This window comes from Notolepis coatsorum (genome assembly GCF_963971535.1).
Source record: "Notolepis coatsorum genome assembly, chromosome: 9".
Lineage (NCBI taxonomy): Eukaryota > Metazoa > Chordata > Actinopteri > Aulopiformes > Paralepididae > Notolepis > Notolepis coatsorum.
In genome coordinates this window covers 10,512,458-10,537,389 of record NC_140173.1, presented here as the reverse complement: position 1 = coordinate 10,537,389, position 24,932 = coordinate 10,512,458, and the positions used below count along the sequence as shown (strand labels likewise).

General features: G+C 44.1%; 1 protein-coding gene across 1 annotated transcript in view; it reads right to left on the bottom strand.

Moving 5' to 3' along the window:
* Nucleotides 1-560: 560 nt before the first annotated feature.
* nolc1 (nucleolar and coiled-body phosphoprotein 1) overlaps nt 561-24,932 on the bottom strand; it is a 30,919-nt gene continuing 6,547 nt past the window's right edge. The window contains exons 7-13 of the mRNA XM_084321597.1: nt 23,943-24,095; nt 21,600-21,653; nt 17,846-18,196; nt 14,989-16,839; nt 6,769-6,884; nt 3,583-3,666; nt 561-1,706 (exon numbers count right to left, since the gene is read on the bottom strand). Coding sequence (XP_084177723.1) covers nt 1,545-1,706; nt 3,583-3,666; nt 6,769-6,884; nt 14,989-16,839; nt 17,846-18,196; nt 21,600-21,653; nt 23,943-24,095 — 2,771 coding nt within the window. The 3' untranslated portion in view covers nt 561-1,544. The remainder of the gene's footprint in view (nt 1,707-3,582; nt 3,667-6,768; nt 6,885-14,988; nt 16,840-17,845; nt 18,197-21,599; nt 21,654-23,942; nt 24,096-24,932) is intronic.

Genomic DNA, 24,932 nt, shown 5'->3' with positions numbered 1-24,932 from the left:
TGTTTGCTAAGCTAGGCTAGCTTACAGCCGGATAGCTTTCTACTGAACGCAGAGGAGATAGGCATCTTCTTGTCCGACTGAAGACATAAGCACATTTCCCATAATGTCCATGTGTTCCTTTAACCTGGTAAACTCTGTAAAAACTTGTCACAGCACCGACTCCTTTGTTCCCCCATTTCAATAACGAGGGCAGAGTTAATGACTAGTCAATCATATTTGTTTGCAACAGACTGGGTTAATGCCCTATATATATATATATATATATATAGTGGCTCAGGAGGTAGAGCAGTCATCTGGTAATCTGAAGGTTCCCGGTTGATTCCCACTCCTCCTGGCAGTGTGTCGAAGTGTCCTTGAGCAAGACACTTTATCCCCAACGGCTCCCGAAGAGCAGGTTGGCACCTTGCGTGGGTCGCCGCTGCCGTCGGTGTGTGACTGTCGAGTGAATGTGAGGAATAAATTGCAAAGCACTTTGGATAAAAGCGCTATATAAATGCAGTCCATCCGTATACATACATCAACTATACACAAAACTCAATGGATTACAATCGGAACAGGATTTTTATCTGTCAAATATTTTAATTACAGTAACCAGATAAATGAGGGTGAAAAAAGAGGGGGGGGTTGATATGGGTGCAGTATCTCATCAGCAGGCATGAATGAAAGTAACAAAACCTGTTCTGAATGAATGACTGGTCTAACAAAACCTGTTCTGAATGAAAGACTGGTCTAACAAAACCTGTTCTGAATGAATGACTGGTCTAACAAAACCTGTTCTGAATGAAAGACTGGTCTAACAAAACCCGTTCTGAATGAAAGACTGGTCTAACAAAACCTGTTCTGAATGAAAGTAACAAGTCTAACAGTCTATTCTGAATGGTTTGAGCTGGAATAAAATTGTTCAATAAATACCTTTCTCAAAGAAACCGGTTTCTAAACCATGTGAGATGAAGCCTCCAGGTCAAATACCCCGTCACATTAAAAAGGAAACTAACAACATTCATAATCAACCCCTTGTACACCAATAATCCTTACAATTGGTTTTTTTTTTTGTTTTGTTTTTTAAACCCAGACTAAATCACTTTCAGGATGGGTGGCTGAAATAATGACAAATTGATATACAAATAAAATGAAACTAAGTCATATTACAAAAGGTAATGAACGTAAGAATGAACGTAAGAAAAAGCAGAGGATAACAACGTCAAAAAACAAACTGAAGAAAGGGGGCCCACACTGATGAAGGCTGTTGGAACATTAAACGTAGGCCACCTAGTGGCTAAGAGCGGCAACTGCGTGGACATTAAACCCCTTTGTGTTGAGAGTTGGAAGGCACTCTCCGCTGTGCCGCCGTCCTCCCCCTCCACGGTCTCAAAGCACAACTCGAACGGTCATGGTTTACGAGCAGCCGGCTCTCACGTGGCTAACGGCTCGTATTCCCCCAGTCGGGACGATGGTGTCTGCTAGGAGACAGTGGGGGGAGGGGACGGCCCTGCAGGGTCCCGGGGGAGCAGGTTGTGTGTGTTAAGGTTGGGGGGGGGGGTTTCTCAGTCGCTGTCGAACTTGACGGAGTTGACGGAGGTGGAGTTGATGGGGCCTCCTCTGTAGCTGCCACGCTTCTTCTTGGTCTTCTCGTGACGGAACGACTTGCCCTTGGTGTGCCGCAGCGAGTCGTTGGCCCGCTCGCCCCAGTCGCCGGTGGAGCCCCGCTGGAAGAGAAGGAACGCAAAAGGTTAAGGAATGCAAGGGTGACATCGGACATCGCTTCAGAATAAAAAGAAACCGCTGGATGATGTCACCCGGAGGAGAGCAGACCTCTAATGATGTGACCCAGAGGAGAGCAGACCTCTAATGATGTCACCCAGAGGAGAGCAGACCTCTAATGAGGCCACCCGGAGGAGAGCAGACCTCTAATGATGTCACCCGGAGGAGAGCAGACCTCTAATGATGTCACCCGGAGGAGAGCAGACCTCTAATGAGGCCACCCGGAGGAGAGCAGACCTCTAATGATGTCACCCAGAGGAGAGCAGACCTCTAATGATGTCACCCGGAGGAGAGCAGACCTCTAATGATGTCACCCGGAGAGCAGACCTCTAATGATGTCACTCAGAGGAGAGCAGACCTCTAATGATGTCACCCGGAGGAGAGCAGACCTCTAATGATGTCACCCAGAGGAGAGCAGACCTCTAATGAGGCCACCCGGAGGAGAGCAGACCTCTAATGATGTCACCCGGAGGAGAGCAGACCTCTAATGATGTCACCCGGAGGAGAGCAGACCTCTAATGATGTCACCCAGAGGAGAGCAGACCTCTAATGATGTCACCCAGAGGAGAGCAGACCTCTAATGATGTCACCCGGAGGAGAGCAGACCTCTAATGATGTCACCCGGAGGAGAGCAGACCTCTAATGATGTCACCCAGAGGAGAGCAGACCTCTAATGATGTCACCCAGAGGAGAGCAGACCTCTAATGATGTCACCCGGAGGAGAGCAGACCTCTAATGAGGTCACCCGGAGGAGAGCAGACCTCTAATGATGTCACCCGGAGGAGAGCAGACCTCTAATGATGTCACCCGGAGGAGGGCAGACCTCTAATGAACTGCAAACACTAGGGGGTGTAACGGTACACAAAAACCACAGTACGGTATGTACCTCGGTTTTGAGGTCAAGGTTCGGTACGGGTTTTCGGTACAGTGGGGGAAAGTTTGGCTTTCCATGTTCCACTCAGGGGTGATGTAGTGTGCAGTAACTAACTGTACTTGTAGGGCTGTCAACGAATATTCTATATTGAAATTAATAATCGACTTGTAAAAAAAATTATTTTATAATAATAAATAATTATATTAGATTGTGGGAAAAACATCGTTAGTGGTTAACATACCGTTGTATTCTTTTGGTACACAGCCGTTCGGTATGGTACAGTAGACACTGAAACGGTTCGGTACGGATATGTGTACCTTTACACCCCTAGCAAACACTCTTTCCTCAACTAGTTCTTCAACCTCCCTCGAGCTTGGCTACCGTTTACTACTACTGCTGAGAATAGTGGAGAAGAAAAGTGTGTTCAGTTCACTAGAAGTCTGCTCGCCACCGGGTGACAGCATGACATCAGAGCTCTCAAGGGACAGAACGAGTTGGTAGGTTTTTACGTCGGTGATCACATCCTCCTCTCAACAGGATGACAACGTCAACCCTTTGGTACAAAACTCATGTTCTCATGTCAGTCCTATTCATATAGCCCTGTTCTCATATTATACTGTATATATAGCCCTGTTCTTTCTCATGTATATAGTAGGGCTGCACGATTTTGGGAAATTATCTAATTGCGATTTTTCTGACATATTGCGATTATATTTTTTTTAAGCAGCCCCACAGAGGTTTATTGTAAAATGCGGCTTGCATCTGGCCTACGCACTGGGTGGGTCTGTTCGGGACACCGAGCCTGAACATTTTTCTTTTTACCTGGGAATCGATACCGGTACCGTTTTTTCTGTACTTTACTCTCCCACTCTGAAGTCTAAACTTCACAACACACAATCTAAAACCCCATACCTCCCTCGCGAAGAGTGGCCAGCAGGAGAACTCACCTTAGCATCAAAAGAGTTGTCTGCCAGGTTCTGTGCCACATTGACTTCCTCCTCCCTCACGCGACGGAAAGGTTGGTTTTTAGTCTGGAGGGCAGAGGACAGACAACAGCAGTCAGTATTCATGACACATTGCACCAATATTCTACAAGAAAACCTATCGTGTTAAAGAATATGGTTGTCCATTTGTTGCCTGGCTTGTACAGGAATATTTGCATGCAAAGAAAAAAGAAAATGCATTCAGATACATCTGTTCTAGGTGTTTTTCAAATGTCAGACTTGTGAAGTTTTGCATTGACATTCAAATCAGATGAATCATTGATGAAATACATTGAAATTACCATCCCTTAACCTCTTAAGCCCGGAGCCCCATTTTCTGAAAATCCTCCTAAAATACATACCCAATTAAATGGAATATTGCTCCACTTCTACAAGGTCCATTTGCATGTTCTTAGTATCTAGGGACATCTATGGACCTCAGTGAATGTATTCCCACTGTCAGAAATATTGTGTCTATTACTAGGCTTGCTTAAATTGTGATGAAACGAGAATATGAATGATTTTTCTTTGCATCTTTGACAGTGAATAACACCATGCCAAAAATGACCAGACATGGAAAACTGCCACTGATACCTTTTCTTGGGATCACGTGTACAAAAAATCTAAGGAAATGAATAAAGGGAAGATGATTAAACAAAAGGTTTTGTAGATAGTTACAGTACTGAATTCTCCCTTCCAGACCAATACAATTTGAAATATTATTATAGAATAGCAGGCCTATAAATTACTATTATAGCAAATGCACACATTTATGGATTGGGCCAAATCTTCCCTTTCAAATGACAGTTCAATTGGGATTTAGTATCACCAGGTGTGCATGAAGAACAGATAATGAAATCTACTGCATGTACAATAGGTTTTTTAATCTTGCAAGAGCTCCGCCATTTTGAAACCGATTTCAAACAGATGGTTGCTAAATGCTCAAAATAGGGGACAAACTAACTGCACTCTAATATATGCCAATAACCGTTCAGTTTTGTGGTATATAATCCAGAGTAATAAGAACAATTTTAAATAATAATCAGGAAGTAATTTGCTTGCAGAAAACTAGAAGCCTTTGGGGAGTGTAGTTTTGAAAAATTCCAACGCTCATTGAAAGCTATGGATGTCCTCTTCTCAAAATGAATACATTCACCAACGGCCGGTAATTCAAAATGGCCGATTTCCGCGATAACAACACATTTAAAAAATAATAATGAATAAAATCTAACTAATAACACTCGAACCTATTGGTAAACAAACGTATTCATGAAAATATACATATAACTGCTGTTGTGATGTGACATGGTTATGATGTTTATTCTTGAATACGTTTATAAAAAAAAAAAAAAAAAAACGAATAATAATTTTGTAATTATGTCACAGTGTAGAGGGTTTGATTTATGACGGGATGTCATTTTGGGACCGGTACCGTGTCCTAGTCAAGACAAGCCTGTGATCAGAGGGTCTCATTGAGCCATGGTGTCCTAGTCAAGACAACCCTGTGATCAGAGGGTCTCATTGAGCCATGGTGTCCTAGTCAAGACAAGCCTGTGATCAGAGGGTCTCATTGAGCCATGGTGTCCTAGTCAAGACAACCCTGTGATCAGAGGGTCTCATTGAGCCATGGTGTCCTAGTCAAGACAACCCTGTGATCAGAGGGTCTCATTGAGCCATGGTGTCCTAGTCAAGACAACCCTGTGATCAGAGGGTCTCATTGAGCCATGGTGTCCTAGTCAAGACAACCCTGTGATCAGAGGGTCTCATTGAGCCATGGTGTCCTAGTCAAGACAAGCCTGTGATCAGAGGGTCTCATTGAGCCATGGTGTCCTAGTCAAGACAACCCTGTGATCAGAGGGTCTCATTGAGCCATGGTGTCCTAGTCAAGACAAGCCTGTGATCAGAGGGTCTCATTGAGCCATGGTGTCCTAGTCAAGACAGCCTGTGATCAGAGGGTCTCATTGAGCCATGGTGTCCTACTAAAAACAACTCAGCGCCAGCAGCCAGTCTGTTCTTCCATCATTTAAACCCGGCCGTGCTTTATCTCCGCCTATTTTATAAACCTATTACACACAGTACGGTACGTACCTCGGTTTTGAAGTCAAGGTTCGGTACTGGTTTTCGGTACAGTGGGGGAAGTTTGGCTTTCATTGTTCCACTCAGGGGTGATGTAATGTGCAGTAACTAATTGTACTTGTAGGGCTGTCAACGAATATTCTTGTAATTTTTTTTTTTTTTTTTATTATTATATTAGATTGTGGAAAAAACAGTCCCCAGTGGGCGGTTGTTAGTGGTTAACATACCGTTGTATTCGTTCGGTACACAGCCGTTCTGTACGGTACAGTGGACACTGAAACGGTTCGGTACGGATACCTTTCTTTATTGAATCTTAGATGAATATTGTCTAAAGTATTTACCTACCTTGTTTAACAACTAGGAAATGCCCAGGAGAACGTTGTATGTATTGTAGGCCTGTCCTCGACTAAGGATTTGTATAGTCGACTTTGATTGGCCGAAATGTGCCGATCTTTTTATATATTTGTTTGGAATCATTCCATTTGGGCTGTGGGGGGTGCGTAATGTCTGAAGGAGTCAACTGAAGGCTCCTTCCCTCTGTGAAAGCATGCAATTGGTCCACTGATGGATACATCTTGATATTTGTCTAGTGTGTTCATTAGATGGGTGAAATCCTCTTTCAGTGCCTCTGTGACCCTTTTCTTAGCCTATCTGGTATGTGCGCCATTAGCGTTAGCCACGCTTCTGGGCCCATTTGCTTTTGGAAAGAATGATAATTTTTATTTGTATTGCCAGTCGACTACGGCTCCTTTCCATTGATTAGTCCACTAGTCGAGGTCAGCCCTAATGTATTGTAGTTGAAATCAAGTAACTCATGCATGAAAATGATTCTGCACTCCAGCGAATCTGTGCCAGTAAGGCAGCGTCATGTTTATAATCTGTGCCAGTAAGGCAGCGTCATGTTTATACGCGAGGGATTTACAATGATCACTTTGAGAGACGAGACAAAGCTCTCGGTCTGGGAGCGGAAATATTGCAGCTTTAGACACAACTGCCATGTCAACGTCTGGTTCATCAGCGTTCGCTGAAGCCACGCTACAGACCGCGTCCCGGTCGAAAGGCACTTCCTCTTACCTTCTGTTTCACTTTGGGGAAGGTCTGCGGTGTCGTTGCTTTTTTAGTTTTGGCTTCAGGGGTCTTCAGTTCAGCCTCCGCTTCGCTTTCAGACGAGTCTTCGTCCATTTTATTTCCTGTGTGCAAATCAAAACAACAAGTTTAGTCGAGGCTGAAGACGTTTCTAACCAGAGAGCCCCGTGTGCTCAATGAACCCAAAACGCATCAACCTTTTAATTAACAGCTGTTTTGTTTGAGGGACTCCATGTCTGCCCATTATTCCATCCCATTTCCACTTGCAAAATGGCAACATATCTGGCATTTGTTTCATAGTCGGGTAGTTTAATGTTGCATGGGTGGTTTATGTACTGCTGCTACTCTTCCTATGCCATCTGTTCTCCAGTGACGGCCCGCAAACCAACGGCTCTTTCTGAACAACGTTTTGGCTGCGACCTGTGGGACCTCAAATCAAGCAGCTCATTCGGGAATAATGAGCAACTTAATCAGGAACCGTGTGCTAAAACTTTGTGGAGTTTCGGTGCACGGTATGGGAATTATTTAACTTTTTCCAAGGGCCATTTTCCCCCAGAGAAATGAATGGCAGAATGTTTAAAACCTGGAGTGTAGCAGCTCGTTGTTCCTACAGTTTGTTTGACCTTAAACCACTGACTCACCCGTCGGTCTAATCGGTCTTATTTAATTTTTTAAGCAACACCATGTTTAGTTTTTGCGTCATTCATGTTTGTTTCAGGGCTTTCCCTAAACAATGGAATAGGAGCGCAGTGCCACCATGACAACGTGCCAGTGCCACCATGACAACGTGCCAGTGCCACCATGACAACGTGCCAGTGCCACCATGACAACGTCAGGGCTCTACGCTAACCTTTTTCCCAAGGAGCACATGTGCTCCTAAATGAAAAAATTTAGGAGCACACAAAAATATTTAGGAGCACAGTGAAAATATTTCAAGTAACAGTTAATTTTTTTTTCAAAAATAAATGTATATTTGTACTGTGCGTGCATGTGCAAACGGGAACGGGACACACATCTGTGCAATAGCACATACCACCAAAGTCACTGGCCCACTGTGTGTGTGTATCTGCGTGTGCAAACGGGAATGGGACACAGACATTTGAACTATTAAGTGATTAATGCCTACTGTGGCAAAGTTGTAGCCAACAACTAGAGACCTAATAAGAAAGGCAGTGACATTGAACAAAAAGGAGACACTGGCATTACCACCAGGGCCATCAGTAGAGGGGACTGTAAGGTGCCCTTTCGGTATACTACCTTTGCAAAAACTGTGTTCTCTGTTAAAGGTGGTAACTACTGGAATAGCCTACCAGTTGTGATTAGAGAGTGCCCCACATACTCCATGTTCAAGACTAATCTTAAACTGCATCTTAACACTTTGGCTGCCATGGGTTAAATTCATTATCAACCGTAGGTTGCCGGCTCTATTTGTCTATAGAGAAAGTCCCCTTCTTTGCAGGGCTATAACTTTTTAAATTCTATTGCTACATTGCCATTATTAGGGCCCATTCAAAGTCCTATATGTATTGTTCATTGTGTAGCAACGTTAAACTTTTTCATTCACATATTCATAGTAAAGTATGGTCTAATGTATAAGTATGTTTTCATCCCTTTCTGCAGCTTTCTCCAGAACGTGATCTATAGCCCCAAATACATTATATTGATGATGCAATACAGTTTTATGGCAATCAGCGCGATATAAAAAATTCCAACTAGACGTACTTCTAGAAGTTACTACACGTCATCTGATGTTGACCGGATGGGCTAGGGGGCGTTTATAATTCCGTGGGCAGCGTTATACCAATCATCTAATGTGGGTCAAATGTTGATAATAGCAGTTACCGGTAGTATCGAAGACGGTAATTTTACACGCCAAAACTCACCCCAGTCTCCGCGCGCTGTTGGGCGATCATCGTAGAGTAGAAATTTTACCATTATGGGATGTCGATTTACCCGGTCCATCTCCAGCTTGTATAATGGTATATACGTCCAAATCATGTTGTTTATCGAGTTATTGGCAATCGATCGCTATGTAGTGTGTCGAGATCGAGCCTCGGGACCTATAGCGAGTGCCCGGAAGTAATACGGCCGACCAGCACAACCTCTACGGCACTTCCTGTTAAGCGATTGCGCCGATCGGCCACCAGATGGCGCTCCTGAACCGCCAGAGAGCTCAGTGGGTCCTCCTGGTGGATCTCAGGCCAGCGGAGGGGAAATATGAATCCGATCCCAGATTTTTGAAATATTGATATTAAAGACGCTGTAAAGCGTCTTCGGCAACTTGAGCATGGCCGGGAATGACGTGTTTAGGCGTTTTCCGGCAGCCAAAGTGTTAAGGCAAACCAGAACTGTGATCATTTTTAATCTAATTTAGTTTATGTAACTTGTTTCTTGTTTTTATCGTTGATTGTCACCATGCTTTTACCCTAAGCAGGCTATTTATTTATTGAAAGAGTTTTGCTGTCTCCTGGTGTAACTTAGCTCTTGCTACAACCCTGCATGTTTACATTTTGTATTTTGTACTTGATGTTCATTAACATGTGCTGTCCCTATCAAATAAACTATCAAATCAAACTACTGCTACAAAAGTAACAGTGACTTAACTTTAGCTTTTTCCCCTTTTATGCATACAATGCCTATGTTTTGACTGTGTTGCTCTTCTAGAAAAATAATCCTTGCCTATTGAAATACTGTACACCTCCAGTACAGAAACATTGTTTATGAGTTTGCGTGTCAGGTAGACCATTGATTGACGGTCGATTCTGCCAATTACGTAACACTGCTTGCACTCCGGCCGTCCGGCGCTGCAGCTAGACCTATTGCCCACCTCTGCTGTTGTGTGCGACACAACGACATACGCTATTGCATCAACGTTATGATTAACAAAGCAAGGCATTCGTTTTGTTGCATTAACGTTCCAGTCACGTCACTCTACTGTGATTGGACCGTTGGCTTGAGTGCAATGTGGGACTTGTAGTTTTTTAACGATTCTCAGCGGAGAAATAAAAAGAACGACTGAGGCTGTAATATGCATTCGCACAACATGCGAGTAATTGATTTTTCAGGTTCGCACACACATATTTTTAGGGGCATATGCGAGCAATATGGTCGCACTGTAGAGCCCTGAACGTGCCAGTGCCACCATGTGTTTTTCTTCAAAAACCCTTCAGTTGTGACTCAGCAGCACCCTCTTGTTTGAAAGTCCTGGGGAAATCTGTGTTTGACAGGTGCAGCTAATCAACAAGGAGGTCACATACACATAAAAAATAAACTCTTAAAGGGGACATGCATTATAAATGTCTTTTTTCAGTGTCTATCATTGTATTATAGTAATAGGAGTTAGTATCAATGTGTCCGTGTCTCTAAATACCATATTGGCGGATTGCCGTCATTCACGTGATTCATTTCCTGCTCCATCTAATCAGGTTGTTCTGATTTGACTCGCGTGGTGACGTCACGTTGCGAGGATGGAGCGGATAGTGATCCGATTGGCTCTGTGGTTGTAGCGCACCAAACAGGGTTTGACAGAGAGCGAGCGAGAGAGGGAGAAACAGATTATACCCTCGCGACAGAGCACACATACGCGTAGGGCTGGGCGATATGGAAAAAAATCATATCGCGATAACGATATGATAATGTTATCATATTTCTCGATATCGATTATCGAAATTGTTATAAGTTAAAAAAAAATGTTTAACAACAGATCAGATGTATGTTTATTTTGCAGCAATTCTTTGTCGTTGCCGCCATCTTTTGTGTTACATCCCCTCACTCCAGTTCTCAGGCTGCAGCTGGTTTGAAAGCTAAAGTAAACCGGCTTCTCTGCTGGCTGTGGCTCCAGAGGAGTTGAACAGTTCTAGCTCTGCTAGTTTATTTTCGATCTTTTGGCGCTTTTTTGGTGGACAAACCACCGCACATGTGCACCGTGACTCGTGACTGGAGTCTAGTTCTGCTAGCACACATAGCCTACTGTGTACAGACGGTTTCAAACTGTATTTTAAATTAGAAAGCAAACAAAATAAATGGACAAGAGAAAAATAAATCTCAATTTGGTCAGTATTGTCATTTGGACAAGCAGTCATTACTTTAAGTTGCAGGCAAGAAAGACAAGTCTGTCCACTGTCTCTGGTTTTAAAACTGCCCTGTTGCAGGTCAAAAAAATAAATAAAATAAAAAAATAAAAAAAACGATTTATTTTGATATTCGATATCGATTATTAAAATATATCGCGATATTTATCGTTATCGTTATATCGCCCAGCCCTACATACGCGCGTCGCGCTGTCGTCTGTCGGTCTGTCTCTCTCCCCCTCTATCTCTCTCGATTCGGGAGCCTCAAACGGGAGAGGGAGAGAGAGAAAGAGAAGGGGACCTGCATGTGCCCCGTGTCTCTCTCTCTCTCTCTGTCTGCCACTCGCAGACTGTGTGGGTGACTGTCACTGAAAGTGCTTATGGGCGGAGCCTAGGGCTGGGCGATATAACGATAAATATCGCAATATATTATAATAATCAATATCGAATATCGAAATAAAAAAAAAAATCGAAAAATCGTTTTTTTTTGCCTGCAACAGGGCAGTTTTAAAACCAGAGACAGTGGACAGACTTGTCTTTCTTGCCTGCAACTTAAAGTAATGGCTTTGCTTGTCCAAATGACAATACTGACCAAATTCAGATTTCTTTTTCTCTTGTCCATTTATTTTGTTTGCTTTCTAATTTAAAATACATTTTGAAACCGTCTGTACACAGTAGGCTATGTGTGCTAGCAGAACTAGACTCCAGTCACGAGTCACAGTGCACATGTGCGGTGGTTTGTCCACCAAAAAAGCGCCAAAAGATCGAAAATAAACTAGCAGAGCCAGAACTGTTCAACTCCTCTGGAGCCACAGCCAGCAGAGAAGCAAACAAACTTACTTTAGCTTTTAAACCAGCTGCAGCCTGAGAACTGGAGTGTGAGGGGATGTAACACTAAAGATGGCGGCAATGACAAAGAATTGCTGCAAAATAAACATACATCTGTTAAAAAAAAAAAATAAAAAAAAAATTCATACAATTCGATAATTATCGATATTGAGAAATAAAATAAAATTATCATATCGTTATCGCGATATGATTTTTTTCCATATCGCCCAGCCCTAGCGGAGCCCAGCCAATAACAGGCTGAAACCCTGAGGCTGGAAAATGATGCTGTTGAGTACTCCATTAGAAATATAAAAATGATTTTTTTCTTTTTTTTTTTTTAAATAAACCTTACAGATGTCTTCCATAGACTCTCAGGAATTGTGTAAAGTTGCCCAAATAGTGCTAGGAATAGCAATGCATGTACAGACAAATTCAATACACTCAAATTGGTTTTAAAAGTGGTATAGACAGACAACTGCTTCTACACACGCACAGATGCAGATACAAACACCATTTAGCCATGCCCCGTTTCATAACTTGTTAACCGTTTGTCCTAGACTTGTGGTGGGCATCATTGGAATGGACTCAGCTGTAAAAAGTCTTACAATTCTATTAAACTCAATGCTCCATTAGCCCTATTCGCACAGGACTAGTATTACGAGCAGAGTGGACCCATGGTAATAGCAAAAATTACCCCGACCTCCGATTTCCAGATGCGCATTTGCACGGAATAAGTTTTACCGAGGTATCCCAAGATTGAAGATGAACTTGACAAGCCCAGTTTTTGACTGTTGAAGTGTGATAAGACGTCGTTTTAAATAGCAGCATGGAAATATATTTTTCGAGAAGGAACTGTAGGTCCATCCATCTCCACGCTGAGGCGAAGCAGACTGAAAATACATTTAAGCATCGGACAGCCCGGCGGCGGGCCATCATGCATGCGCACATCCCGGAACTTTGCCCTAGTCTGCCGGCTCCGGGCTGCGCTTTTGCCGATCAATCAATAAAATTGTTGGAAAGTTGAATTTGCCGCCTTTCGATCATCACCCTACTCTACCCATTACGTGCTTCCAGTCTGGAGTTACAAGATGAAACATCAAGACGAGCGTTTCGGACAAGTAGTGACCACGTCCGGTTTGGCCTGCTGATGGTGAAAATGATTGACCACCTTTGTAGCCAATGAAATTCTGGAGCCAGCGCTGTCCCATGCGAGGGCTGATTGCAACGAGAAAGGGGTAGAAGAAGCCAGGGAAGTCCTTTGTTTTGACTAGAGCCTCGGAATCAATGGGTCTCATTCTCCAAGGACTTACGACAAAAAGGGCTTTCTCTTAGGCATAAAAAAAAATATTGTTAGTTTCCTGTTGGTTGTCAGTTAAGGCCATGGGTAGGTAGGGAATTTATTTTATTTTATTCTTTCCCACGGCGACTATGGATAGGGAATTTCTTTATTTAATTATCACAACAACATGGATGCATGTACTCTGCCAGCATGTTTAATATCCATAATACTAAAGGTTTGACTAAGATTTCTATGAAACTTTATTCTTTATTTAATTTTTTTTTTTAACTCATAAAATATATTGGGTCGCACCTAAATCGGCAGAGTCGGTCGGCAACCGGAAACAAACAATATTTTTTGTTATGCCTTAGGGCCATTTAAGACCTTTTCGGGCCGATTTTGGGATTCACCAACAGTCCCAATAAAACATATATAATTAATATTATAATATATTGTCTATATTCATGTCTTGACCGAAAAGGCCTCAAATGGCCCTAAGAGAAAGTCCTTTTTGTCGTAAGTCCGTTGGAGAATGAGACTCAATGAAAGCGGACGGCCATTTTGGATAATCATACCGAATTAACGCCGGTACACACATTACAAAAACCTTTGTAAAACTCATTTTCCGTGAGATTGTTACCTGTACTACATAAGACTTCAGGCTGTGGAACAGTTATGTTTTCCAGCTCCTACCCCTCAGCTGGAACTCAAAAACAGGCATCCGGCAACAATCAATCGTCAGGCATGTTATGCAAAACTAGCCCCATTTTTGCCCGATGCATATGTGGTTAAAAACCTTCCTGTATACATTTTACTACAAACTAAAATAAATTACCCCACGTTACCAATTCGCACAAGACCAATATTACCAGATGTTTGACGAAATATGGTAGGTCATTTGCCCTGGGATCTTTACTTTACAAAATCACAGACATGGCAGATCACAGGATTGAGATCACAGACATCCTTAGTCCGCAGTTATTACAAATGACTGAAAGGTAAAAAGAATAAAACTAGTCCCGTGCGAATAGGGCTTTTGAGAGCGATTGATATCCAAACTACCAACACAAATGATGTGCTTGTTTCAGTGTGTCCCCGTAGAAGACGGCTTCTTCCCTTATTGTGTTTACTTCACCGAGTTCACTGTTGAGCAGGGAGACAGGAGGTGAACAGGAGAGGACTGTCTGGATGTTGTCCAGTAGGCCCAAAGCGCTTTACAACTTATGCCTCACATTCACTCGCACACCAACGGTTGAGGCAACCATGCAAGGTGCACCATCTGCTCGCCAGTAGCAGTCAGGGGCTAAGTGTCTTGCCGCTTGACATGCTGCCAAGAGGAGCAGGAATCAAACAGGGAACCTTCCGATTACTAGGGATGGGTACCTTTCACATTTGAACCGATACCGGTACCTGTGAATAGATAACGGTACCCAACGGTACCTTTTTTCGGTACTTTAGTCTCAAGAAATTTAATTTACCTACCTCAGAAAAAAAAAGAAAAAAGAAAAAAAATCCAAACTTCAAATAACTACAATCGACAGTTTTCGGCTTGCCATTGCTCCGACTGCTTTGTTGTTGAATCAAGTCAAATCCTAGGTAAGCATATATTGTGCGTGTGAACGTTGACATGAAAAATAAAATAAAAAATAAAATAAAGAAAAATCTCTGTATCTCACTTGATTCGATACTCTGTAGTACCGACGTGTTTCGGTTCGGTACCTCAAAAGTACCGAATTCGGTACCCATCCCTACCGATTACCAGACGACTGCTCTACCGCCTGATCCACAGTCACCATTACACTATCCATTGGCACAGGACAGATTATTCTTGGTGAACAGTCCGTTTAGCCAGGTCGGCTCTTCCCCTTCTGTGGTCTGCAACAATGTTGCCGCCCCCCCCCCCACCCTGGATGCAGACTCACCCCCTTCACCCACAGAGTTTCACAAATTAGTCAATGAACTGAATCAGACCTTTTGCCGAGCCATCATTCTTCATAATTGACCTGCCTGGTTAAATTATTAAAACATTACCATTTGTAGTTGGGGTGGTGGGTGCTGTGGCTGGTATCTTGGGCGCCTCCTCTTCCTCTGAAGAGCTGTCCGAGGAGCTCTCCTGGGCTTTAGCTGGGGTGATCTTGGGTGTCGCGGCTGGGGTTACAGGTTTCACAGTTTTTTTACTCGCCGTCTCCTCCTCTTCAGAGCTACTGTCACTAGAGGACTCCGCTGGCTTAGCTGGGGCCTTGGCTGCGGGTGTGGGGGCCTTGGGCGTAGCAGGCTTGCCGTTGGTGAGTGCCGGCTTAGCGGGGGTGGCCTTGGCCTCGGTCTCAGAATCTGAGCTGTCCGAAGAGCTGCTCTCCTCTGCCTTCTTGGCCGGGGCTGGGGCTGCTGCGGGCGTGGGTGCTGGTGCAGGAGTCTTGGGCGCAGGGGGCTCTTCCTCCGAGTCAGAGCTGCTCTCTGCTGCAGCAGGCTTGGCTACAGGGGTGGTGGGTTTAGAGACTGGTTTAGCTGCTGCTGCTGGTTTAGCCTTGGCTGGTTCCTCATCCTCAGAGGACGAGTCAGAACTGCTCTCTGCAGGCTTGGCTACAGGGGTGGTGGGTTTAGAGACTGGTTTAACTGCTGCTGCTGCTGGTTTAGCCTTGGCTGGTTCCTCATCCTCTGAGGAAGTGTCAGAACTGCTCTCTGCTGCAGCAGGCTTGGCTACAGGGGTGGTGGGCTTGGAGACTGGTTTAGCTACTGCTGCTGGTTTAGCCTTGGCTGGTTCCTCATCCTCTGAGGAAGTGTCAGAACTGCTCTCTGCAGGCTTGGCTACAGGGGTGGTGGGCTTGGAGACTGGTTTAGCTGCTGCTGCTGGTTTAGCCTTGGCTGGTTCCTCATCCTCAGAGGACGAGTCAGAACTGCTCTCTGCAGGCTTGGCTACAGGGGTGGTGGGTTTAGAGACTGGTTTAACTGCTGCTGCTGGTTTAGCCTTGGCTGGTTCCTCATCCTCAGAGGACGAGTCAGAACTGCTCTCTGCAGGCTTGGCTACAGGGGTGGTGGGTTTAGAGACTGGTTTAACTGCTGCTGCTGGTTTAGCCTTGGCTGGTTCCTCATCCTCAGAGGAAGTGTCAGAACTGCTCTCGGCAGGCTTGGCTACAGGGGTGGTGGGCTTGGAGACTGGTTTAGCTACTGCTGCTGGTTTAGCCTTGGCTGGTTCCTCATCCTCAGAGGAAGTGTCAGAACTGCTCTCGGCAGGCTTGGCTACAGGGGTGGTGGGCTTGGAGACTGGTTTAGCTACTGCAGCTGGTTTAGCCTTGGCTGGTTCCTCATCCTCTGAGGAAGTGTCAGAACTGCTCTCTGCAGGCTTGGCTACAGGGGTGGTGGGTTTGGAGACTGGTTTAGCTACTGCAGCTGGTTTAGCCTTGGCTGGTTCCTCATCCTCAGAGGAAGAGTCCGAACTGCTCTCGGCTGCCTTGGCTACAGGGGTGGTGGGTTTGGAGACTGGTGCGGCAGGTTTGGCTGCAGCTGGTTTAGCCTTGGCTGGTTCCTCATCCTCAGAGGACGTGTCAGAACTGCTCTCTGCAGGCTTGGCTACAGGGGTGGTGGGCTTGGAGACTGGTGCGGCAGGCTTGGCTGCAGCTGGTTTAGCCTTCGCTGGTTCTTCATCCTCAGAGGAAGTGTCCGAACTGCTCTCTGCAGGCTTGGCTACAGGGGTGGTGGGCTTGGAGACTGGTGCGGCAGGCGTGGCTGCAGCTGGTTTAGCCTTGGCTGGTTCCTCATCCTCAGAGGAAGTGTCAGAGCTGCTCTCTGCTGCCTTGGCGGGGGGTTTAGGTGTGGTGACTGCTACTGAGGCAGGAGGTTTAGCTGCCGGTTTTGCTGGGGCCTCATCTTCAGAACTGTCTGAATCTGAAACACAGTTACCAACTAGGTTAAGAATGCAAACTCTCAAATGATTAATACATTTTAACCTCTTAACAGGCGCCTTCAAAACTGTCCGTTTTAGTTTTTGAGGACTGCATACTTTTTTGCAAACCAAATTACTATACTTTATCCTTATACCACATGCATGAGCCTGGTCTCTTTTGAAAGATGACATTCTGTAGTTTATGATACAATAAAGAAAGATCACTTTTAGTGCTAATGAAATAGAGTAACATAGGTCTGAACTTGAGTTGTAGAAAAACACTGTTACTCAAGTTTTTCTGTAGTAGTTAGTAGTCCAGAAGTAGTATATTTCCCCAGAAATTCGTATGGCTTAAACTCCCGAGATCCATAGCCTGAAGCCTTATGTAGTAGATGTCCAAATTTCATAAAGATCCGTTCAGAAATGAGTGATTAGGAGTGGTTTTGGTAAACTGTGTACAAAAGAAAAGCTCAGTTTTCTCATAGACTTCAATTAATTCGGCAGTTTCTCTTCCCGTTTTAGCTCGTAGTTCTTCACCTAGATCCCCGATTCGTACATCCCCAGTTGGGGTATCATTGGAAAGCCACACTCATTGGCTACAACCCTGTCCAATCATTTTCGAGATCGCCAAATGATTGACGGAACTAGAGCCCCAAGAGTCGGGAGTAGTATTTGCGCAATACCGTGTACTTTGTGCAAGCCTCAAATAGGCATGTAACTCGAGAACCGCTGAACGGATTTTGTCACCTGAAGGGGCTATCGACAGGCAACAAATAAAAAATATGCATACAAGCCACTAGAGGTCGCCAAAGTGCCGGTGGGCCCTTGCAGGTTGCATCATCAGGCGTTACAATGCAACAGAACAGGGGTGAGAACACCACCGATACTGGAGTTCAACATGTTCTTGTTGGTAGTTCATTAAGCCAAAAGAACAGCCGTGATCACACCACCAAATGGGTGAGAAGATTTGCAATAGACACATTTCCTCCCTCAAACTGAATTTCTCACCAGAGCTTGAGGAGTCATCTTTTTTGGGTGGTGGGGGTGTAGCTTTAACAGGAGTGGCCTTGGCTGCAGGCTTCTTCTTCTCTGCCTCCTCTTCTTCAGAACTCGAGTCTTCTGAGGAAGAGTCCCGCTTAGCTGGGGTGGTTTTAGCCGCGGCAGGAGCAGCGGGAGGAGCCTTAGCAAAGGTCACCTTCACCGAGGGCTTCTCTGCCGCCGCCTCCTCGTCCGAGCTGGAGGAGTCTTCCTCCTCAGCAGCAGGCGTGGTCTTTGCAGGGGCAGCTTTGACTGGTGCTGCTTTAGTTGCTGGCTTCGTCTTCTTTTTCTTCTTCTTCTTCTTCTCCTCAGAGCTAGAGTCTGAAGAGAGATTAGGATTCATGTTAGTGAAGCACAATGAGATTAATACTGGGCAACAGTTGGGATGAAAGTTAAATTTTATTGATGTTTACTCGACTACACGGAAAATAAAGATGACAGGCCTAACATGCTAATGAAAGATCGTTTGCCGTAAGAACCATCGACAGTAGTAACGTTATGCCTAATGACCGTAAGAAAATCAATTTGAAATGCTTAGGCTACATAGTGAAGCATCAGTAATAATACAGTACAGCTGCTGCCAAAGAAGTTGACAAGTTATTTCCACAAAGTCACAGTGCAGACATTGTTGTCCCATGTGAACAAAGCATGGCTGTTTAGCTGCAGATGATCCCATCTTGGTTAAACTTCAACATTACAGCTGGGTAGGCTGAACGTGGACCAGTGTAGTGGACCGATACCGGCTTTGCTAAATTTACAAATGACAGTACCTCTGCTGAATCTTGCAGTGCAAGTTAAACAGCGGATTCCCAAGAATTATAGGCAGCATGGTGGTGCAGTGGTTAACACTGTTTCGCCACACAGCAAGAAGGTCCTGGGTTAGAGTTAGGGATGCACCGAATGGGAAATTCTTGGCCGAAACAGATACCGAAAATAGGAAACAGTTGGCCGAAAACCGAAAGGCCGAAAATGATTCATAGAATAGAATTTTTTTTTACCAATGTTGTTCAGCTACCCGATTATGGAAAAATATATGATTATGGCTAAACTTAACTTAAATAATAAATAATCACTATTATGGGTCTTTTTGTATCACAAACAGTACTGTATTTGCAAATCTGGTATGTCATAAATGTATAGATGTAGCAGTACTGTCTATCTGTATGTCATGTATGTCATATATGTCCTGATGAATTGAAAATGGGGGACCCTGATGTAAACAAGACGAAAGTCTTTCTCTGGTCTGCATCCCCTTAACAATTGTGTGTATTGAGCCGTACTGTATTGTACCCATTCTGCAATCTGTTAATAAAGTTTTCAATCAATCAATCAGAGAGAGAGAGAAAGAGAAAGAGAGAAAGAGAGAGGCGGACATCTGTGCTCTACTGAGCACACCTTTCTAGTCCCCAGATGACTTTGGCACAGTAGACAGCGTCAATGTGAGAGAAACAATCCCTCCCCCTCTCGCTCTGAATAATATGCATATTAGATCACTCAGTGATATATATAGTAAATAAGGATAAAGTATGTTAAAGACGCATTTATTGGACTCGTTGCGCGCGGAGTTTACATACTGTAGAAACAGCGCGACTCCCGAGGAGATGCATTGCTCCCGAGTCCCAAGAGGAGTATCACGCAGGACTGAAGAGCTCACAGCGCGCATGTAATGAATCCGCGTTTTTATGACATCATCACAACAACACGCGTTAGGTTGCTTCTGTTTCGGTGATATATTTTCTGTGAAAAAACTCTTTGGCCATTTTCGGCCGAAAACTTTCGGTGGCCGGATTTTCGGTGCACCCCTAGTTAGAGTCATGCTTGGGGCAGGCAAGTCATTTAAAATCAGGCACATCCCTAACTGATACCAGGCTAGAATAGGGTCTCAATATTAAAATAACTGGTCCAACACAAGAGCTGTTCAACCAAGAGCTGTTTAACATGTCAAGACATTAAAAAAATTCTTAATGTGGGGCGGCGTGGCTCAGGGGTAGAGCGGGTCGTCCAATGATCGAAGGGTTGGTGGTTCGAATCCCGCTCAAGCCCATGTCCATTAGGCATGGGTACCTTTCACATTTGAACCGATACCGGTACCTGTGAATCGATACCGGTACCCAACGGTACCTTTTTTCGGTACTTTAGTCTCAAGAAATTTAATTTACCTACCTCAGTCGTAAAAAAAAAATCCAAACTTCAAATAACTACAATTTCGACAGTTTTCGGCTTGTCATTGCTCCGACTGCTTTGTTGTTGAATCAAGTCAAATCCTAGGTAAGCATATATTGTGCGTGTGAACGTTGACATGAAAAGAAGAAAGTAAAAAAAAGAAAAAAAAATTATAAAAAATATTTTTTTTAATTATTTTTTCGGTTTCTCACTTGATTCGATACTCTGTAGTGTTTCGGTTCGGTACCTCAAAAGTACCGAATTCGGTACTCATCCCTAATGTCCATCCCATCGCCGTTGTGTCCTTGGGCAAGACACTTAACCTACTTGCCTCGTATGCATGTGAATGAATGTTGGTGATGATTATTCGCCACGCTTCCGTGAGTCTGCCTCAGGGCAGCTCTGGCTGCAATTGTAGCTTACCACCACCGGTATGACTGTGTATGAACGAATAATGGACTCTGAAGCGCTCTGGGTGTCATGAAGAGCGCTATATAAATCCAAGTCATTATCATTATTATTATTATTAAAGCAACATGGCTTAGTTTTCCTGGCCCTTTCACACATCAGCAGTGAAAAGGTGGTATGATATGTAGTAGGGGTGCAACGGTACGTGTATTCGTCCCACGAATTTACGGTACGGCCGTCACGGTGCGGTACGTGCAGCCATACAAAGAATACGCCTCACAGCGCAAACACACCAGTCGCACATGCAGGCACTCGCAAGGTCCGTGCGAGAACAGCGGGCGTGGCCGGGCACACCGAGTCAGACTTCAGCGCGGCACATTTACATTGGAACAGCTGCAGGGTCATTACAATTTTACAGTTTTATTTCGTTTTCTTGTTCGCCCAATAATGTTAACCAAATGAAACCAATGGAAAGAAACGCACCAACAAACACACCAACATTCTCCCCCGCCGGTAAATCTGCAGTGCCGCAGCCGCATACATTGCCGGACTCACAGGCACAGCAGATCAAATAAAAAAAAAAAAAAAACACTTTTCCTATAGAACATTCTTATATTTAATAATAATCATAAATATAATATATAAATAAAAAAATAAAAAAAATAATGTTATATTAAATATTTTTCTCCTGTTGTACCAAACTCGTACCGAACCGTGACCCCAATACCGAGGTACGTACCGAACCGTGGCTTCTGTGTACCGTTACACCCCTAATATGTAGTGAAGCACCGATGTGAAAATTGTGGCCGATAAGGATAACCGATATGAATATTGCTGTTCTGGCCGATACAGATATTTACCGATGTCGATATCCCTGTATAGAAAACACTTTATGATAATCAAATAAAGAGCTATTTTCCAAAACGCATTTAAACATGTTAGATGTTAGAAAATAAACAGTAACATTTTTTTTAAATACAAATCTGCCCTATTTTGATATCGGTCCGATGCCGATGTGTAAAAAATAATTACCATATCTGCCGATATTATATCGGCGGCCGATATATCGTGCACCACTGATGATATGTAATGCATCTCTAATACATAATATCTATAACTTCTGTCAGGGTATGAGTAGAACAGAAGTCCTTACCTGAGCTCTCAGGCTTGGCGGGGGGCGTCTTCACAGGGGTAGCTGCAGGTTTAGCTACAGAAAACAACACCGTTAAGACGATCCTTACAAAACACACGGAAGTTAAGAAAAACAGGCATTTAATTTGGCTAGCCCCATTCAGGACTGGCATAAACCACTGTGTGGGTGCTAGTCCCACATCCCACTGTTGAGTAATGCAGCTACCTTTGTGGCAATCAAACTTCATGTGGACACGGTTTCCCCAACTGAAATATGTGAATCCGACCAGTTTTCTGAAATCCTTGAACCCCTTTTCCGAGGGAAACATATTACATGTTAACCTCTTAAACATCGGACGGAGTGTCAGCACTTTACCCTCGTCTGCCGGCTCTGGGCAACCAATACATTGTTGGAAAGTGACCACGTCCGGTTTGGCCGGGTCCTGAACGAACCAGTCACCACTGATGGTGAATATGTACCACCTTTGTAGCCAATGAAATTCTGGAGCCAGGGCCGTCCCACGCGAGGGCTGATTGCAACGAGAAAGACAAAGAAGCCGGCTAAGTTCTTTGTCGTCTAGCGCCTCGAAATCAATGGCAGCGGACGGCCATTTTGGATAATCATGCAGAATTATCGCTGGTACACATTACAAAAAAACCTTTGTAAAACTCATTTTTCATTGGGATTGTTATCAACTTTGGACCTGTACTAGGGGTGGGACGATACATCGATCCAGATCGATACATCGATGTAATTATCAACAATCGAATCGGATCGATGCGATGTAATAAGATCGATTCATATCGATACTCTTATTTTGAAAATCCTGTGGCGAGTCTCATATCCGCCCAAGAACAACAGCAGTAGCTCCGTGTGTGTAGACGTTACAGCATAGCATTCTCCCTTTCTGTGTGTGTGTGTGCACGCGTCTTTGGAAAGACCAGATGAGGTCAGAGGAGTTTGATGTTTAAATGTTATTTAAACATAAACAATATAATACATAATAAATGTAGGCCTATACATGATCATGCAACATCAACAAATTGTTGTAGGAACGGTTTGGGAGAGGGAGGTTGTGAGTTTTGAGTTCCAAAAAATGTAGCTTAAAGTTTAAAGCTCAATATATAAAAACGTGGCACTTTACAGTGAACAGGAGGTCTATTTGTATTAAAAACAATAGATTGATTTTCCTTTAAATGTCTGGAAGAGCTCAAAAATACAAATGTCAAATGATATTTTCATTACCTTTTTTTTGTTGATCTAAATGTTACTGATTGTGTTAAATGGGCATATGATATCATCTCATATCGATTGCAGGCACCTGAATCTAATCGTATCGTATTGTATCGTGAGAGACTTTGTGATATCGGCAAATATCGTATCGTTGTCCAAAGAATCGATATCGTATCGTATCATGATGAAACTGGTGATTCCCACCCCTAACCTGTACTAGATAAGACTTCAGCCTATGGAAGTTATGTTTTACAGCTCCTACCTCTCAGCTGGAACAAAAAGTAAACTGAAATGTGAGTAAGCATACTTCAGTGTGTTCAAACCTCTAACTATTTCATTAGCACTCAGTGATTCTTCTTTGTTGTGGAAGAAGGTTCAGAATGTTTCCTTTCAAAAGAGACCAGACTCATGCATGCGATAAGTATAAAGTATAATAAATGGCCAATTACTTTGGGTATGCAATAGTCAGGTGTGTTATGCAAAACTAGCATCCATGCAGTGGTTCATGCTAGTCCACAACAGCTAGGGCTAACTTCACACTGGACAGGGGGTAGCATCCATGCAGTGGTTCATGCTAGTCCACAACAGCTAGGGCTAACTTCACACTGGACAGGGGGTAGCATCCATGCAGTGGTTCATGCTAGTCCACAACAGCTAAGGCTAACTTCACACTGGACAGGGGGTAGCATCCATGCAGTGGTTCATGCTAGTCCCCAACAGCCCTAACTTCACACTGGACAGGGGGTAGCATCCATGCAGTGGTTCATGCTAGTCCCCAACAGCCCTAACTTCACACTGGACAGGGGGTAGCATCCATGCAGTGGTTCATGCTAGTCCACAACAGCTAGGGCTAACTTCACACTGGACAGGGGTAGCATCCATGCAGTGGTTCATGCTAGTCCCCAACAGCCCTAACTTCACACTGGACAGGGGGTAGCATCCATGCAGTGGTTCATGCTAGTCCACAACAGCTAGAGCTAACTTCACACTGGACAGGGGGTAGCATCCATGCAGTGGTGTATGCTAGTCCCCAACAGCCCTAACTTCACACCGACGGACAAGTTGACCGGAAGAGAGTGGACACCGTTCTCTTCCTTCTGATAAGCATTATTTTTTGTGGGGTTAAATCACCTGCCGCCTTCTCCTCTTCATCACTGCTGTCATCGGAGGAGTCCGAGGACTCCTGAGCCTTGCTGGCAGCAGGGGCTGGGGGGGTGGCAGCAGGGGCTGGGGGGGTGGCAGGGGTCTTCTGGGCTGGGGGGGGAGGGACTGCACTGTACGCTCCTGCACAGACAGAGTTAGGTGGAACTAAGATAGGTAGGGCATGGTAATAGTAGAAGAAATAAATATAGGCAATATAATTATAGTAATGATCAAAATAAGCAGTGTAAACAATATATAATTAACTCTGAATATAAGCAAGTAAACGGTGTAATCAAAGGTGCAGATGAGATCTTGGCACAAAGTAGGCTTTCAGATGCCTTTGAAGATTTCGTCATATCGCTGAATTTGATTGTAAAGCAGGCTTTGGATGCCATCTAGGTTCACCCAATATAACAAGTGCAAATTCGCAATAGCTGCAACTGCATCGAAATTACATTAGACTATTCCTTCCAAAAAACTAAACAAGATTTGAACCATCCAAAGCGCTATAAAAAAAAAAGTAGGCTACTTACATTGTTGACGCTAGAACTCCCAAAATAGAGTTAGCATAAAAAAGAAGGTAGGCCAGATGTAGTTTAAATAGCTTGCATGCAACTTCGTCTCGAGGTTCCACATCAAAATCAGAAGTATTTCCAAATGGGGCTTTTTAGATTCAAATCACTGTCTTTGCAACCAGGTTGGGTTCCAAACCCTCTGCCATCATGCCACAATGCGGTTGTTGGTATCGGCACGTTCTTCAGCTCCGTTAAATGACGTTGCACGTCTACGGTCCATCATGCAGCGCATTCAGGCCATGTTACGTGAATCAGTTTAGAAGTTGTGCACCTTTATTTTTTTTAGGCCACTCCCACTCCCCTTTTTGGCAATTGGCATGAACAGTTAACCAGCTGTCCTTTCCACAAAGGCTTGTGCAAGTCTGAATCCAGTTGGAAGTTATGTACCTTTTTGAGGTTAGGT